Genomic DNA, 19,908 nt, shown 5'->3' with positions numbered 1-19,908 from the left:
CCCAGTTTAATCGCTGGGGCTCTGATCGGTTACCATGGCAGCCAAGACACTACTGCAGTCCTGGCTGCCATGGTTACTGAGCAATTTTAGAAGCATTATATACTTACCTGCGATGTCTGTGACCTGCCGGGCGCTCCTCCTACTGTAATGTGAAAGGTCTGTGCGACACATTGCTTATAACACAGACCTTTCACTTACCAGTAGGAGGAGCGCCCGGCCGGTCACAGACATCGCAGGTAAGTATAATGCTTCTAAAATTGCTAAGTAACCATGGCAGTCAGGAATGCAGTAGCGTCCTGGTTGCCATGGTTACCGATCGGAGTCCCAGCGATTAAACTGGGACTCCGATCGGAACTCTCCGCAGCCACCAATGATGGGGGTCGGTCATTTTAATTAGGGGGGGGGGGGAGGGGGTGCCGGCCGCACTGGCCACCAATGAGTTAAAAAACAGGGGGGAGGGAGGGGGGGACTGGCCGCACTGGCCACCAATGAGTTAAAAACAGGGGGGGGGGAGGGAGGGGGGGGCCGGCCGCACCTGGCCACCAATGAGTTAAAAATGGGGGGGAGGGAGGGGGGTTCGGCCGCACTGGCCACCAATGAGTTAAAAACAGGGGGGGGGGGGGGGGCCGGCCGCACTGGCCACCAATGAGTAAAAACAGGGGGGGGGGGGGGGGGTCTGCCCCCTGCTGCCTGGCAGCACCTGCCAGGCAGCAGGGGGCAGTCATGTACACAGTTCTTTTAGTATATTCTAACTTGAAGCGTCCCCATCACCATGGGAACGCCTCTGTGTTAGAATATACTGTCGGATTTGAGTTTTCACAAAGTGAAAAATCAGATCTGAAAAAAACAGTTATGCAGACGGATCCGTTCTGAACGGATGCAAGCGTTTGCATTATAGGAGCGGATCCGCCTGTACAGACACCAGACGGATCCGCTCCTAACGCAAGTGTGAAAGTAGCCTAAGGCGTTATTATTATCCCTGCCCTCTGAGAGCCTTTTTTATGTTTTCCTTCGCCTTATGATGGCTGGTTTTGTGAGTGAGGAGTTGTTTCTACAACATTCACTGTGTGATATAAATGACATGTTACCTTCATTCTGCAGGTCAATATAATTGGGTCCAGTAGGGCTCAAATCTCTTATTTCAAACAGACATAAATGACCAATTTTATAGGAAACCACTACAACTAACCTATCATATTTTGGAGCATAAAATGATACAGGAGCACCCAGAGGAAATCTATATATGAAAAATATACAATACTTTACATGCATGTGAGAGTACAACAGGGACTTACTTTCCAAGAAGAATCACATCAACCAGGACATCAAACATTTGGTAAAGGCCTGATGCTTCATTTATACGCCTCAGCAATACATTTAAAAGCTGGGAGACTGAATAATGACTTGATGGCCAGGGAATGTTATGGTATCTGTTCTCCATTATGCGATGTATAGATCTGGCTAAGAACAAACAGATAATATAAAGTTTACTTGTCGATATGTAGATTTTTGTCTAAATAGTATACATAAATATACTGTGCCATAGTGAAGATAAAAAGATATGGGGGGGAGGGGACATGTATAAACTTTGCACATCGTTTGGTGACAAAAATTGCGTTTTTTTCCCCCCTTTTCCACCTACCTTGCCACTGGTCAGGGTGTGGGTATGAGAAAGCTCATTTAACCACCACTGCAACACAACACCTGCAGGTAGCAAGACCCTGCAGCCTCACTGCATCCCTGCTTCTGGCACTGGGCCACACCAACACACAGGCACAGGACTGTAGCAACGTCGAGGTCCTGCGCTTAGGGTCACTTATCCTTCTGGGCTATCATCATGTCTTCAGGTACGTCCTGCGTTAGGTGTAGGTAAATACCAGTGCTTGGTTCACCATATACCATATCCATATCAGGCCTATGTTATTTTCTTGGCTATTCATATATATGTACTGTGTCATAGACCAGACTGCAGATATATTGTACTAAGTATGCCAGTTATATCTTGTCTATGAATGCCTAGGACGTTATCCAGGGATATTCTATTGTGTGTTGCGGTAATGAGTCCCCTAAGGGGGTGGTATTCACCATCAGCGACACAATTTTTGGGTGCCCGTGAGTCACAGTATCTGACCTGATATCCACTAAGAGCTGAATTGCCCTGTGGAGATACATGAGAGCCCAGCTGTGTATATTTTGCCCTTCGCTTCTCTGTACACTGTTTTCCATCTTGCCTTTTTTTCTACATTTTAATATATAATAAATTGATACTATTTTGGATATATGAATCTCCTCTTGCTTTTTTGCTATGATACAGGACTGTAGCAACACCAGCCACTGTGCAGCACTACACCATGTGAACAGATTTCAAGGGTTTCAGACTTTTAAAGGGTTGTGAAGTGTTATGATTCTAATGACCTATCCTCAGGATAGCTGTGGTTCACTTTTCAAAAATCTTTTTTTTCTCCCTAACCTCATAATCAATCGTTTAATTTTTTTTTTTAAACAAGACTATTCAGAAGCTTTTCAGATGGTGTAATAGTTTTTTTTATGTCCATATTATAGATGACACGAGGACCTCCCATAGTTTACTATAACCAGAGGTATAGTAGTCTAGCTCATTTTCTGAAGAACTACAGGAGGTACAGGTGTTGTATCCATAGTACAGGAGTAATAAAGCACCTGTATTATACCTGTCTAATAGCAGCCATAGTTATTGCATTATATTAAGCTTATGAATGTATCATTGTCAATAGGTTTGTATAGGGGGATAGAAAAATATATACTACATAATAAGCCCCCTTTCACACGCGCGAGTGCAATGCATGAACGCATTGCACCCGCACTGAATCCGGACCCATTCATTTCTCTGTATTCAGAATGCTATTATTTTCCCTTATAACCATGTTAGAAGGGAAATAATACAATCTACACAACCTTGAACCCAAACCCGAACTTCTGTGAAGAAGTTCGGGTCTGGGTACCACATTCAGTTTTTTATCACGCGCGTGCAAAACACATTGCACCCACGCAATAAAACTGAACAACGGAACGCAATCGCAGTCAAAACTGACTGCAATTGGGTACCTACTCGTGTGGGTTTGCCGGCAACGCATCCGGACCTTATTTGGACACGCTCGTGTGAAAGAGGCCTAATACTTGCATGGAAAAGTTACTTGGTGCATTCCTTTGGTTTTTGCATTTCTTTAAAAGGAACCTGTCACCTCAAAAATGCAGCTACACCTGCCAGCAGTACCTCATAGTGGCCCGCAGCCTGTTAATAGTCATATGCTTCATCCTGTTGTCCGATGCTGCGTAAGTGAAAAAAACACAGTTTTAGTCTCAATCAGCGCTATAGTGCCAGCCAGCTTGAAGTCAAGGGGGCAGCGGCCTCCTTGCTTCAAGTCAAGGTAACCACGCTCCCTAACCGTCCCCTCTTGCCTGAGAGTGACAGCCTGCAGTGCGGCTGCGATTCCCAAAGCTGGCCAGCACTAAAGCGCTGATGGAGAATAAAACTGCGTTTTTTTAACTTCTGCAGCATCGGACAACAGGATGAAATATATGATTATTAACAGGCTGCTATGAGGTACTGCTGGCAGGTGTAGATGCATTTTTGAGGTGACAGGTTCCCTTTAACACATGCAGCATTGAATGTAGACATGTGTGGCAAGCATGAACTCCTCACACATTACAATCAGTGTCGGACTGGGGTGCCTTGGGCCACCAGTGGAATTGATTCTGGGGGCCCACCATACAGCTACCATAAATGGAAATGTTTTCGGTCTCATGCACTTGACCGTGTGCATTTTAGTACACAATATAGTGGGCAAAACAGAATTATATTGTGCACTATTACACCATATCAAAGTTTTTTCACGAAGCAATGAACACATGGCTTTTAGTGATGGACGAACATCTGCCGGGACGGTTCGCGAACGCGATCGCGGGAACACGATAAAATGTTTGCGAACCGCAAGTTCGTGGTTGGTCCCATTCATTTTAATGCCAGGCGAACCTGAAAAACCTTCAGCTCATGTTTGCAGCCAATAAATAATTACTAGAAGTGCACAAATAGTCCCACAACATGGACAGTGACATACCAGATGTATTACTCAAATTTACGATCTCCATTCATAATTTTTTTCAATGCGAAATATCGGCAATATAATTTTCACATACGCGCATGCGCAAATGCACTATACACCAAATGCACTACAAAAAAAGTATATTGGTATATAACACCCCGCTTCAATCAGTTTTTTGGGGGGCGACTGGTATATCACACCAGTAGAAATGATTTGTTCCAATAACGCTTGTCCCTCTATATACCTGCAGTATCGCAGCAGAACCGCACACAACTGCCGCACAATACAAATGCACTATAATATACTTTCTAACATATAAAGTATATTATAACATTGTACAAGGAAGGAAATCCATTAGAATATACATAAAGATAAAACGTAACCTTTAATGTTTCTATAAGGGTCCATTCACACATCCGTAAGTGTTTCGCAAAACACAGACACCGACAATGTGCATTCCGCAATTTGCGGACCGCACATCGCTGGCACTATAATAGAAAATGCCTAATCTTGTCTGCAATTGTGGACAAGAATAGGACATGTTCTATTTTTTTTGCGGAAACACGGATGCGGAAGTGCGGATCCGCAAATGCGGATGCGGACAGCACATTCCGGCCCCATTGAAAATGAATGGGTCTGCACCCGTTCCTAAAAATTGCGGAACGGATGCGGACCCATTTTGCCGACGTGTAAATGGAAAAGATATCCCCCAAAATGAAAATAAATTAAATTATTAAAGTTAAGCAAAAAGCATAGATGTGATAGGCAATAACAAGTGCTCGGCGGCACTAAATCAGGTGCTCAGCGGCACCAAATCAGAAACCATATGTCCTACCACAATTCGGGGGGGTTCCAGTGCACATCCATGAATCCTGGAGGGAAAGCAAAAAACATCTATCCCTGGGCTATATGATGATGTGGTATTGAAGGACAGGATGGCAAAGAACTGTCCCTGATATTGCCCTACAGGGGGGTGCTATTCTGGCCCTGATAGCCTAACCACAGACCACCCGCCCTGATAAGAGCGACCCCGTCCGGAACCTTACCCTATATAAAAATGGCCCTAGTAAGCCCCTAGCTCCTAGGCCCCTGACTTCCAGGTGATCACTATATAGATCTACGTGTTTTTGACTCATTATAAAAGTATATTATAAGTATATCGCACCCCTCTGTGTATCACACATATCGATAGCACACCTATACTAGTGCTTAAAATGACTTTTGTGGCCCTATTAGCTAGCGTTTGGTGTCCCTAACAGCCTGTCCCTGCTCTACATAGCAACCTCTCCCTACACTGGCAAAACACTGAATGTAAAATGGCGGCCAGATCAGGTCTATTTATAAGGTAGGGGGTATGTCCATGTGCTGAAACGTCTCAATTGGTTGTCCTGTACCACCTGATGGATGTGTCATGGGTCAAAGTTCTTGAAAATGTAAACGAATTTGGCGGCCGCGAATATCTCCATATGTTCACATGTTTGGCGAATCGCGAACACGCAAAGTTCGCCGCAAAACGGCCGCCGGGCGAACCGCAAGGCCATCTCTATTGGCTTTTCGTTGATAACTTGTTGGTTATTTACAGTCAGTGGATGGTACTAAATGAAGCACCCAGTCCCTCAGACAGGCTAAACAACATCCAAAGTGAAGAAAATGTTAGCCAGCAACTGAAAAAGTTTATTGGAGTGAATATATTATAAGGATAGGGCTACACAGTGACACTGGCCGCACAGCAGCTGTCGCGGCCAGGATCGCTAAGTAGCTGTGATCCTAAAGAAATTAATGGGATCTTCATGACAGTCATAAGAAATCCACAAAATAAAAATTATTTATGTAAAAATTATTTATGTAACGAACAAAAAAACCTTATTGCTGTCAAAAATGTATGTACTATAAATAAAAAAATAAAAAAATGGAAAATATGCCTGGTCATGAAAAGCTCAGGAAGAGGATCAGTCATGAACAGTCTAAGGCTACTTTCACACTGGCGTTTCTGGATCCGCTTGTGAGATCCATTTCAGGGCTCTAACAAGCGGCCCAAAATGGATCAGTTTTGCCCTAATGCAATCTGAATGGATAAGGATCTGTTCAGAATGCATCAATTTGGCTGCGTTTGGTCTCCATTGCGTTTTTTAGATGGTCACTAAAGCGCAGCTTGCAGCGTTTTGGTGACCGTCTGACTATGCGGAGCGTAACAGATCCGTCTAGACTTACAATGTAAGTTAATGGGGACGGATCCGTTTTTCACTGACACAATGTGGTGCAATTGAAAATGGATCCGTCCCCCATTGACTTTCAATGTAAGTCAAGACAGATCCGTTTTGACTTAGAATTATTTTTAATGAATAATGCAAACTGATCCGTTATAAACGGATACAAGCGCTTGCATTATTGGTGCGGATCCGTCTGTGCAGATACAAGACGGATCCGCACCAAACACAAGTGTGAAAGTAGCCTAACCTTTATTTATATTTTTTGTAAAGGAATGGAAAAGAAAGGAAATCTGCTTTTTTATGACATGCACTGTAATTAGATTTTTATTAAATTTTTCTGTGGAATAGAAAAAAAATAAAATTTTTGTGTTTTACTTTAACCACTTCAGCCCCCCTAGCTTAAACCCCCTTAATGACCAGACCACTTTTTACAATTCTGCACTACACTACTTTCACGGTTTATTGCTCGGTCATACAACTTACCACCCAAATGAATTTTACCTCTTTTTCTTCTCACTAATAGAGCTTTCATTTGGTGGTATTTCATTGCTGCTGACATTTTACTTTTTTTGATATTAATCAAAATTGACCGAAATTTTTGCCAAAACATTACATTTTTCACTTTCTGTTGTAAAATTTTTCAAATAAAACTACATTTCTAGATACATTTTCTCTAAATTTATTGTTCTACATGTCTTTGATAAAAAAAAAATGCAATAAGTGTATATTTATTGGTTTGGGTAAAAGTTATAGTGTTTACAAATTATGGTGCAAAAATATGAATTTACCCACTTTGACTTTCTGAGCACCTGTCATGTTTCCTGAGGTTCTACAATGCCCAGACAGTAGAAACACCCCACAAATGACCCCATTTTGGAAAGTAGACACCCAGAAGTATTCGCTGATGGGCATAGTGAGTTCATGGAAGTTTTTATTTTTTGTCACAAGTTAGCGGAAAATGATTTATTATTTTTTTTTTCTTACAAAGTCTCATATTCCATTAACTTGTAACAAAAAATAAAATTTTACATGAACTCACCATATCCTTCAAGGAATACCTTGGGGTGTCTTCTTTCGAAAATGGGGTCACTTGTGGGGTATTTATACTGCCCTGGCATTTTAGGGGACCTAAAGCGTGAGAAGTAGTTTGGAATCCAAATGCGTAAAAAATGCCCTGTGAAATCGGAAAGATACTCATTGGAATTTGGGCCCCTTTGCCCATCTAGGCTGCAAAAAAGTGTCACACATGTGGTATTGCCGTACTCAGGAGAAGTAGAGCAATGTGTTAGAGCAACAACTTTTCCCATTTTTTTTTTTATACAAAGTTGTCATTTTACAGAGATATTTATCTCACCCAGCATGGGTATATGTAAAAATACACCCCAAAACACATTGCCCTACTTCTCCTGAGTACGGCGATACCACATGTGTGACACTTTTTTGCAGCCTAGGTGCGCAAAGGGGCCCAAATTCCAATGAGTACCTTTTAGGAGGGCATTTTTAGGCATTTGGATTCCAGACTTCTTCTCACGCTTTAGGCCCTAAAATGCCAGGGCAGTATAAATACCCCACATTTTTTTGGGCACAAGTTAGCGGAAATAGATTTTTTTTGTTTTTTTCTCACAAAGTCTCCCTTCCGCTAACTTGTGACAAAAAGTTCAATCTTTCATGGACTCAATATGCCCCTCAGCGAATACCTTGGGGTGTCTACTTTCCGAAATGGGGTCATTTGTGGGTGTGTTTACTGTTCTGGCATTTTGGGCGGGGCTAAATTGTGAGCAACCCTGTAAAGCCTAAAGGTACTCGTTGGACTTTCGGCCCCTTTACGCACCTAGGCTGCAAAAAAGTGTCACACATGTGGTATCGCCGTACTCAGGAGAAGTAGGGAAATGTGTTTTGGGGTGTATTTTTACATATACCCATGCTGGGTGAGAGAAATATCTCTGTAAAATGACAACTTTGTATAAAAAAATGGAAAAGTTGTCTTTTACAGAGATATTTATCTCCCCCAGCATGGGTATATGTAAAAATACACCCCAAAACACATTGCCCTACTTCTCCTGAGTACGGCGATACCACATGTGTGACATGTTTTTGCAGCCTAGGTGCGCAAAGGGGCCAAAATTCCTTTTAGGGGGGCATTTTTAGACATTTGGATTCCAGACTTCTTCTCACGCTTTAGGGCCCCTAAAATGCCAGGGCAGTATAAATACCCCACAAGAGACCCCAATTTGGAAAGAAGACACCCCAAGGTACTCCGTGAGGGGCATGGCGAGTTCCTAGAATATTTTTTTTTTGGCACACGTTAGCGGAAAATGATTTATTTATTTTTTCTCTTACAAAGTCTCATATTCCACTAACTTGTGACAAAAAATAAAATTTTATATGAACTCACCATGCCCCTCACGAAATACCTTGGGGCATCTTCTTTCCAAAATGGGGTCACATGTGGGGTATTTATACTGCCCTGGCATTTTAGGGGCCCTAAAGCGTGAGAAGAAGTCTGGAATATAAATGTCAAAAAAAAATTACGCATTTGGATTCCGTGAGGGGTATGGTGAGTTCATGTGAGATTTTATTTTTTGTCACAAGTTAGTGGAATATGAGACTTTGTAAGAAAAAAAAAATTTCCGCTAACTTGTGCCCAAAAAAATAATCTGTGAATTCGCCATGCCCCTCAAAAGTGATCTTTATAGCGCCGCAGTGATTTTATGGTGTTTTTGCAGTGATCAGAAAAAAAAATTCTGTCACTGCGGTGGGGCGGACTGAACGCAAGTGTACGCACAAGATCAGGCCTGATCGGGCGAACACTGCGTTTTTTGTAGAGCCTATAGAACATGTCCTATTCTTGTCCGCAATTGCAGACAAGAAAAGGCAGCCTGCATTTGTGGGAGGGGCATAGGGTATTCACCTGCCGCACGGCCTCTCCAGGCTGTCGGCATCTCGTGGTGCGGCTTCTCGTATTGCAGTGACGTCATCCTCGTGCGACTTCCGGTTCCGGCCTTCCCAGCGTCTACGGGCAGCGGCGGCACTCCTCTCCTACGCGGCGATCTCGGTAAGCGAAACCGGTCCAATTCGCTCCTCCACTTGTCTGATATCACGGGCGGCCGCCGCCAGCTGCGCGGTCCCCTCAGCCCTTACCCCCGCTTACTGCGCTCCCTCCGCTCGTCACATATGGGGCATGTGTATAGCGGCCCCCGGCTGCTTTACTGTCAGGTCCGGAACGCGATCGCATCACCGCAACTCTCCCAGGTTTCTTGGTACTTGTTTATCTCCTGCATATAGAATCAGGCCATGTAGGTTAGGTACCTGGTTAAAACATATCAGCACGCAATTAGGCACTACTTAATCAGCCCTGTATCAGACCAATGGTTGGAAGAGCTCGTCTCAAACAATCAGTGGAGCAGGGCAGGGCCCACCACTGGCTCATGGCTGGCAGCATGGCTGAGGCATGTCTTTTAATCACTCAGCAGCCCCCCCGTTTGCAGTGCTCCCAGGTTTCTCTTAATTGCCCCTGTGTTTTGCTATCCAGGTGCACTATTTCCATGATACATTCCGCTCATGAGTCGCAGCATCCTCAAACGGCCTGGGTTCCATCTTCCCACGCAAAGGGACCCCCCGGGTCCAAGTCCCACGGATCAGCAGGTCTGGCCGGTAGAGAACCCTCCTCCGTTCCTATGCTGCGTCTCATCAAGCAGCACTTACACTGCCGCAGGTGTTAAAAAAAAAAAAAACATCACACTTCTCCACCTTTTAGTCCAGCTCTGTCATACGTTCAGGTTTTCGTTTTGTGTCCTATTGCCTGATACGTTCAGGTTTTTCTCCTGTCCTCCTGCCTGATACGTTCAGGTTGTCTTCGTGTCCTGTTTTCCTGATACGTTCAGGTTTCTTCGTGTCCTCTTGCCTGATACGTTCAGGTTTTTCTTCGTGTCCTGTTGCCTGATACGTTCAGGTTTTCTTTCTGTCCTCTTGCTTGATACGTTCAGTTTTTCTTCGTGTCCTCCTGCCTGATACGTTCAGGTTTTCTTCGTGTCCTGTTGCCTGATACGTCCAGGGTTACTCCGTGTCCTCTTGCCTGTTACGTTCAGGTTTTCGTCATGTGGTCTTGACTGATACGTTCGAGTCTTCTTCGTGTCCTTTGTCCTGATACCTTCAGGTCCTCTTTTGTCCTGTTGCCTGATCTGCTCCTTTTGTTTCATCAATCCAAGTCATTTTCCTTTGTCTACTTACGTCGCTCACGTCAACCCCCTCCTACTGTCCTGTCACACTTCATGTCTTGTTGCCTGATACGATCAAGTCCTCTCCATGTCCTTTTCCCTGATCCGTTCAGGTCATATCGTTGCTCTCTATGCATACTAAGTCACGCCTCTGTCTGTTTTTATCTGCATGCTCGGCTCACGTTACCCAGGTCTTGCCTCCTCCCACTGTCCTGCTCGCTTCCAATTGTCATACACTATGCTCATGTCTTCTCCTACTGCCTATCACGCCAATCATGTCTTTGCCCGTCAGCACCCGGGCCTTTTCTTTTTTTCAGTCACGCCCAGTATCGTACCTATCACGGTCAGTTCATGTTTTCTTCACCTGTTACGCTCGGGTCCTGTTGCTCTCCGTTGCCATCACGCGCGGGTCATGTCACCTCACTGCCTGCCACATTTGTAAGTCCCGCGCTGGCATCCAGTAGAGGTTTCGTCGCCAGATGCGTCTCGGCCCACGGTCATGTCACAGGGCCCAACGCTTCTAAATCACCTGACACGCCAGGTTATGTTCATTTCCTACCTGATACGCTCAGGACACGTTGGTTTCCCCTGATTCCTTCAGGTCTTGTCTTTCCGTCGCCTGATAGCCTTCAGGTTATTCCAAGTTCTTCTGCCCAATACGTTCGGGTCGTTTGTGTTCGGCCCACCTTGATACGTTCAGGTTGTTTTTTTTTGGTCCCAGGCATGCCTTCTGTCCACTCATCACGGCACCTGGCACATGCCATTCGTCTCCACAGCACCCTCTTCTTGTCTTCTTCAGAACCAACCCCTGGCGCGTCCTTGGTCTCCAAATCCGATCATCCTGCACCGTCTAAATTTTTCGTGAATTGCCTGACACGCTCAGGTTGTCATTTCTTTTCTCCTCATCCAGGTTTCGTCTTTTCCTGATCGTCATTTACGTAAGTTCCCTTATCAGAATGTTATGGGCGTACCTCTTCATGCAGGTACCAGTTAAGCTTCTTCCTCACTTACCGATCTCAGGTTCGTGGGGTGTGAAGTTTTCACCCTCTTCGCGGCCATACCCGGGCATTTCAACTGCGGTCAGTGTTCCATTAAAATTCCGTCCTAACCCTTCCTTGGCTCCAGGTAAGTTCCAAAAAAAATAAAATAAAAATGTATTGTATGGGGTTTGTCATTTCACTTCAGGTCCTCCCAACAGGGTCTGGCTCGAACGGTGTGCCCATACTCAGCGGTATCATGTCCCACGTGTCCGACATAGAAGACTCGATGTCTATCCCGGAGTCAGCGATCTCCGAAACAGCCAGCCGCGCTTCATACAGACATTGGACCATCCCCAAGTTGATCACTGAACTCAAAAAGAAGGGGATCCGCCACTCTGCTTCAGCGCGAAAGGCCGAGCTATACCGCTTGCTTTTTCCCGAATCACCCAGGGCTCCCGAACCACCCAGGGCCTCCGAAGATCTGGTGTCCATGTCTACTATTCAACTATCCCTGACCCAACTCCACGCGACCATCAACAACTTAGCGTCATCATTTCAGACATCGATTCCAGGGTCCAGGCCAACGAGAACAAGGGTTCCACGTCTCCTCCTCCCCCAGAACCCAAAGCCGTTCCTTCCACTTCCCGGTCCAACGCCCCAGGTACAAGTCTCGGCACTCCCGACATCGCCCCGCTTTCTTTGTGCCAGAAAATATCAGGTGTGATATTGTGGCAGGAAAGGACATTAATTTAGCCGCCATCCTGATCTCCACCCACGACACAGTCGAAAACCGAACAATTGCCTGCGGTGATGTATCGGTAGTGCTCAGATCTAAAGATGTCCGCCTCAATAGGAAGCTTTCCATCCCCGAATTCATGCTGACCTTCAGCCTATACCGAGACATCGTGTGCTCCGTGCATCCCCACCGCAGGGAAGAACTAGATACATACATGCATAGAGTCACCGAGTTAGGGTACAAATACAGCGGCTCCGCTTTCTATGAATACCACCGGTCATTTTCTGCAAAGGCAGCAGCAGCATTCCTCCAATATCAGCATGTCACTAATTGGGCTGTACTTGACATGGAGCTCTTTTGCAGGCATTTTGCCGGCCAGAAAGCCCCAGCTTGTTCCAACTGCCAATCAGTCCTTCATTCTTCCGATTGGTGCCCCCACGTCTCCAACCCACCCCCTTCCAGGCCAATCATCAACATAGGAGCACAGAAATCTAACCCTTTTTCGGATAAACTTGGCCGTCCCATCACCTTCTTAGGGAAAAATTAAATCTGCAATAATTTAAACTTAGGCTTCTGCAGTTACGACAAGTGCAAAGCACTACACATTTGCTCCATCTGTTTTAGGGCCCACCCTCAGTCCTCCTGTTCCCAGCGAACGGCTAAACGCTCCTGACTAGGCGGGGTCAACATCGACCTGTTACTCTCCCTCCTCCAACAGCACCATGACCCCAATTTCGTTCTGTTCCTCAAAAAGGGTTTTTCCGAGGATTTTCATACAGGGTTAGTCACCCTTCCGCAGGTCACTTGTGAATGCCCCAACCTTCTCTCATCCTTGGCAGACCCTGCGGCGGTGGACGAATTGTTGGAGGCAGAATTGCAGAAAGGCTTCATGATTGGTCATTTGTCGAATCCCCTTCCTCGTGTACCGGGTCAGCCCCATAGGCTTAGTTGTAAAGAAATCTTCAAATAAAAAAAAGATTAATTTAAGATCTGTCTGCTCCTCATGCATCCAGCACCCCCAGCCTCAATTCTCTGGTCCCGTAAGATGAGTTCTCCATGCAGTATTCTTCTCTGGACGAAGCCATACAACTCATCCTACAGGTCGGAGCAGGAGCTTGGTTGTCAAGGCAGACATTTCGGATGCCTTTAAGCTGCTGCCAATCCTGCCTCACCTGTGGAAGTTTTATGGCATTAAATGGAGAGCAAAGTATTATTTTGCCACCCGCTTGACGTTCGGGTCAAAGAGCAGCCCCTGGCTCTTTGATCAGTTCGCCCAAGCACTTCACTGGATCCTGGTCAATCATGCCCATTGTCCGAGGGTGATCCATTACTTGGACGATTTCCTGCTCATTGAGCAGGCTGAACACGTTCCGGACAGGCTGGACAGCCTTCTTAGCCTGTTCAGTAACTTGAACATCCCAGTGGCCCCCTCAAAGGTTCTTCCAGGGTAATCACCTTCTTAGGTATCACCCTAGACACCATCAAAATGGAGGCCAGACTTCCCCTGGACAAGTTAATTAGGCTAAAGGACTCAGTGGCCAGGCTCGTGGGTACCCGCACGGTGTCAAAGCTGGAACTCCAATCGTTGTTGGGGTCGTTCAACTTTGCCGCCAGGATCATGCCGCAGGGCAGATTGATCACCTCCGGCCTACTCAGACTCCTCCCAACAGCCTCAGATCAGCATGCCCTCATCCATCTCGAACGCGATGCGTTGGCTGATCTGGCCATGTGGTCAGTTTTCTTGTCCAGCTGGAACGGCATCTCTCTCTTTGTTCCCCAGTGGAACGACGCCTCCCCCTTGGTGTTTTCCGATGCTGCTGCATCCCTCGGTTTTGGAGCCATTTGCGGGGACCAGTGGTTTGCGGGTCCTTGGCCCGCGCAGGTCTCTTCAGATCAGGAGGCCGCCAAATCCTCTCCCCTGGTCGAAGTGTACCCCATCGTAGCAGCGGCTCTTGTCTGGGGGCAGTCATGGAGAAATAGGCCAGTATGCTTCATGACAGACAACCAAGCGGTTGTCGACATCCCCCAAGGTCATGCATCTAGTTCGCAAACTCACCTGGCTGTCTTTGCAACACAATTTCCACGTCATCTGTAGGCACATAGAGGGCAAAAAGAACACTGCAGCCGATGCCCTTTCCCAATTAAACTTCAATTTATTCTTTCAGATCATGCCAGGAGCTCGGAGAATCGGAATCAACCCTCCAGGGTTCGAAGCCCTGATCATGGATTAGATAAGTACATTTCGGCAGCCCACGGTCTCATCCGCAAGTCGCTCTCGGCCAATTCAGCCCGGAACTATCAAACGGGGGTGGAACACCTTCAGACGATTTTCAAGCCTTCATCCTAGGGGGGACAAGGGACAAGGTCTCCTTTGTCCTGGCCTTCTTGGCGTACTGCCATAAGGAGCTCAGGTTATCTCACAACACCATCAGACTCTACCTAGCGGGCATCCAGCATCACTACATGATCAATCATCCCAGTCATATCTCCTTCTTTTCTTCCCAGGCGGTCAAGGCAGTCTTGAGAGGCATCCAGAAGCTCTCCTCTCCGTCCACTCCCACCAGACTACCAGTCACAGGGGATTTATTTCAAAAGATTTCTGCCGCCCTAGATTGTAATCCTTTCGGGCCATTCAAAAGTTTGATCCTCAAAGCTGCCCTCTACCTCAGCTTCTATGGGTTCCTCAGGCCAGGGAGTTCTGCTGCACCTCAGCCCAAAAACTTAGGGCCAGTAATTAGTCAGCTCCACCATAGTCTCGACCATTTCATTTTCCTCCTACCTTCTTCTAAAACCTCCCAAGTCGGTCCACCGGTTCAGATCGAGTATTTCAATTCTTTCAATCCTTGGTGCCCAGTGGCAGTGTTCAACCAACTGCTCTCCACTCTCCGTGACAGAAATCCAGACAGTCCCTTACTGCCATTTCCCGTGCTTTCACTGACCTCTGCGCAGTTCATCAACATATTCGCACTCTAGCTTCAGGTCTAGTGTTTCATGCTGCCTCCATATCCGGGCACTCCTTCCGAATCAGGGCTGCGTCCGCGTCATCCAAACATGGCGTCCCAGCTCACATCATACACAAAATGGGACGGTGGCAATCTTCATGTTTTTCCCGTTACATTCCACATCCACAGTCGAGATCGCCAAAGCTTTTTCTAATTTGGTTCTGTAAATTTCTCAATCAATAAACTACCTAAATTCATGTTTTGCCCCCTCTTCTTGGCATTACCCGCGTACATGGCTAAAGGCACACCACTAGCCAAGTTAGGTTCACCCCGTATCCAGTTCTCTCACCTTCGTCCAGTGCTCCTCCCGGAGCCTTGACCACAAGTACAGCAGGCTGGATTTCCAGCCTGCATTTGTGGGAGGGGCATAGGGTATTTACCTGCCGCACGGCCTCTCCAGGCTGTCGGCATCTCGTGTGCCCACCCTACCCTCCCTCATTTTCCAGTCTCACTTCAAGCTCAGACTTATTAGGGTTTGCCCCTCTTCTTGGCTTACCCGCGTACATGGCTAAAGGCACATCACTAGCCAAGTTAGGTTCAACCGTATCCAGTTCTCTCACCTTCGTCCAGTGCTCCTCCCGGAGCCTTGACCACAAATAATATATACTAGCAGAAGGACCCGGCTTTGCATGGGTATATTTCATCTATTTCATTTAATGTTTGTGTGTGTCGTTAAAAGATATCGACAGTATCCCCCATGTGAATTCTACAGCACCCCGTCTCTTTAACAAAGAACTCTAAAGTCCCCCACCCCTTAACACGGACACCCCCACAGTGCCCCTCCACCTTAAAATGGGACCTCCACAGCAGCCCATCCCTTAACCTTGACCTTCACAGCAGCCCGCCATTTAACAGTAAGTTTCACAGCACCCCCACTCGCTTAACAGTGACCTCCTCAGAACCCCCCCCTTAACAGTGACCTCCACAGTACCCCACTGCCTTAACAGTGACCTCACAGTACCCTGCTGCCTTAACAGTGACCTCCACAACAGTTGCCATTTTAATAGTGGCCCCTGCCCCCTTAACAGTTACCTCCACAGTGTCCCACCCCTTTAACAGTGACCTCCACAGCGGCCTTCCCCTTAACAGTAACATCCACAGTGCCCGCCTCTTAACAGCGACCCTTTAACCTCTTCAGGACACATGACGTACCGGTACGGCATGTTGACCTGGTACTTAAGGACACATGACGTACCGGTGGCGGGCGTTGATCGGAACCCGGTGCCTGCTCAAATCATTGAGCAGGCACCTTGGCTAAATGCGCAGGGGGGTCCAGTGACCCCCGTGTCGGCGATCGGCGCAAACCGCAGGTCAATTCAGACCTGCGGTTTGCGGCTTTTACCTGCGGTTTGTGGCGGTGATCGGAGATGCCATCGGGTCCCCATGCGGCTGTACGAGGGACCCGATGGCATGGAAGGCCTTCCGGTGACGAGCCTGTGAGATCCAGTCCCTGGATCTCACAGGCAGGAAGCTGTATGAGTAATACTCACTGTATTACTCATACAGCCAATGCATTCCAATATACAGAAGCATTGGAATGCATTGTAAAGGGATTAGACCCCCAAAAGTTGAAGTCCCAAAGTGGGACAAAAATAAAGTGAAAAAAAAGTTGAAAAAATAAAGTTTTCCCCCCAAAAAATTAAAAGTTTCAAGTAAAAATAAACAAAAACGGGGGGGGGGAGTATACATATTAGGTATCGCCGCGTTCGTATCGACCGACTATAAAAAATATCACATAACCTAATCCCTCAGATGAACACTGTAAAAAATAAAAACTGTGCTAAATAAACCTTTTTTTGTCACCTTACATCACAAACAGTGTAATAGCAAGCGATCAAAAAGTCACTCGCACCCCAAAATAGTGCCAATAAAACCATCATCTCATCCCGCAAAAATCATACCCTACCCAAGGTAATCGCCCAAAAACTGAAAAAACTATGGCTCTCAGAATATGGAGTACACTAAAACATGATTTTTTTTTGTTTAAAAATGATATTATTTGTGTAAAACTTACATAAATAAAAAAAAAGTATACATATTAGGTATTGCCGCGTCCGTATCGACCGGCTCTATAAAAATATCACATGACCTACCCCTCAGATGAACACTGTAAAAAATAAAAAATAAAACTGTGCTAAATAAACCTTTTTTGTCACCTTACATTCACAAACAGTGTAATAGCAAGCGATCAAAAAGTCAAAATAGTGCCAATCAAACCGTCATCTCATCCCACAAAAAATTAAACCCTACCTAATATAATCAACCAAAAACTGAAAAAACTATGGCTCTCAGAATATGGAGACACTAAAACATGATTTTTTTTGTTTAAAATGATAGTGTAAAACTTACATAAATAAAAAAAAAGTATACATAATAGGTATGCCAGCATCCGTAATAACTTGTTCTATAAAAATATCACATGACCTAACCCTCAGGTGAATACTGTAAAAAAAAACTAAAAAAGCCATTTTTTTGACACCTTAACATCACAAAAAGAGTAATAGCAATCGTCAAAAAGTCACTCGCACCCCAAAATAGTGTCAATAAAACCATCATCTAATCCCGCAAAAATCATACCCTAACCCAAGGTAATCGCCCAAAAACTGAAAAAACTATGGCTCTCAGAATATGGAGACACTAAAACATGATTTTTTACATAAATAAAAAAAAAGAAGAAAGAAACCCTTAAGGGATAAGTTGGTTAGAAGTGTATTCATCACTGCCCAGGAAGAGACCTGCTTAAGAAACCTAGAGGGAACTATAGGTGCGGGCATTGTTCTTTTTGTGCACTAAACACTTGCAGCAAATGCTACATATAGGAGGCATTAAAACATACAGTACGCGACTTCATCAATTGTCGCACACCCTATGTTTGTGTTCGTCGTGTTTTGCCCCTGTAAAAGATTTACATTGTAAAACGATCCTGCCCTTATTTAGCGCCATCCGGAGCATGTCCGGCTCTGTGCGTTCGGGTAGAGGCTGCCCCCTGCCTTATTGAGCATATTTGTACCGCCCATGGCGCTCATCCACGTTGCCTTTCCTTTGCGGGAGTGGAACATGTCCGACCCATCCCTAGAGAGGGGATCGGCATCGCCTGCTCCTGCAGAGGAGGCAAGGTGGATATCGTTGACTGAGGCCATGGGAGCGGCGGGGCTGAACGACAGAAATTATATGTCGGATTTTTCTTTAATGGGACATATGTCTGTGTCTGGAGCCAGCATTTAATGGCGATCCACCAGTCTATTTTTCTTTGATGTATCCGCTTCTCAAGCATTACTTAGCCCCTGGTTTATTCAGGTCCACAGATCGTTCACCATTTTTTGCATAATGTACTATAATAAGACCCCAATTGTTATCTCTTGTGCCAACTTGCATGTACTTTGTCTCCCCTCTCGCATTTTTATGGGTATGACTGTCACTAACCTGCGGCGCATAGCTGTTGCAAGTGATGCCGGCTACTGAGCGCCGCCTCTATAAAGCTTGAGGATGCGCGATGACATCCACAGCGGCCAGAGGAAGCAGGATCATACGCGCGAAACGGCCGTAGCCGCTACCACTTGCTACAGAGCGTCCGCCCCAGGATCCCACATGTGCACTGTTTCTTCATGAAGATTCAATAAAGCAGAAACAATTTATCAACTTCGGTGAGTGCCGCGCATCTTTTTCTTACTTCTCTACATTGTTGCGCATTGTTCAGGCTTGTCCTCTCTAACGCTGAGCACCACGAACGAAGTTTATCTTACCACAGACTCGGCTCCCTGTATTTTCATAAGGGCTGGATATTCAGTGTGAGCAGTGCCTCCTTATTCACCTTCTCACTCTTAATATTATTCCATGATCTCCTTAATGGCAGAGCACGCTGACAACACTGAGGCCCCTGCAGCTGTACCAGAAGCCGCCTCAGAAGCCGCATGTGGTTTTACACAGGGACGAGAAGGGGCGGACACTTTCTTTGCAATATGTGATGAGAGGGACTATGTATATGCTATAAGCACCAAGGCTTTGGAGTCCAAGATATTTCAGCTTGCTGATAAGGAGGTGAGGCTCTTCTGGACCATCAAATCCTTGAAATCTTATAAAGAGTGTGGACGGGTCCCTAGAGGCCTGCGTCTGTTCAAGGACATTATGCAGTACGATGATGACCCTAACTTTGTAGGGGAATGGAAGGCTGCCCATCAACAATTCTCCACACAAATTATGGAGCTCGTATTAGCCCGAGACCAACAGGAGTAGGCAGCTGTTACTGAAGAGCTAAGTAAAGCGCGAGAGGAACTTCAGAGAAGGCTTTTGGAGTCACAGTTTATTAATTTTGAGAAGAGGCTGAATAAAAAGCTATCAACGACGCAGACTGAGATCAAGGAAAGAAAGAGACACAAATTTATTAGGGACAAAAACAACTACGAACTTGACCGTGTATTTGACTGGGGAAAGAAAAAGACCCGCCCCAAACGGATGCCACGCCGAGGTCGCCACGACTTTTGGGCAACCGACTCTGAGTCGAGCCAGTCCGAGGGGAATGGCGTCAATCTCTCCAACGATCCGTCCCCTTTAGAAAAGGCAAGAGAAGGGGGCGTGGCAGACGCTCAAGAAAAATCAAGAGAGGTACGCAAATCGTCGAGAAGGAGGCGCCAGGTCTCCTGGCGGCAATAGCAAATGATGACCCAACTCCGAATGAGCATGT

General features: G+C 46.0%; 1 protein-coding gene across 2 annotated transcripts in view; it reads right to left on the bottom strand.

Moving 5' to 3' along the window:
• FOXRED2 (FAD dependent oxidoreductase domain containing 2) overlaps positions 1-19,908 on the bottom strand; it is a 692,701-nt gene that overhangs the window by 298,360 nt on the left and 374,433 nt on the right. For both annotated transcript variants that reach the window (XM_040407426.1, XM_040407427.1), the window contains exon 6: positions 1,296-1,461. In XM_040407426.1, the coding sequence (XP_040263360.1) occupies positions 1,296-1,461 (166 nt within the window). The remainder of the gene's footprint in view (positions 1-1,295; positions 1,462-19,908) is intronic.

The sequence above is a fragment of the Bufo bufo genome, chromosome 9, assembly GCF_905171765.1.
Source record: "Bufo bufo chromosome 9, aBufBuf1.1, whole genome shotgun sequence".
Taxonomy (NCBI): Eukaryota; Metazoa; Chordata; class Amphibia; order Anura; family Bufonidae; genus Bufo; species Bufo bufo.
The sequence above is the reverse complement of the archived record's forward strand: the minus strand, read 5'-3'. Positions and strand labels throughout refer to the sequence as shown.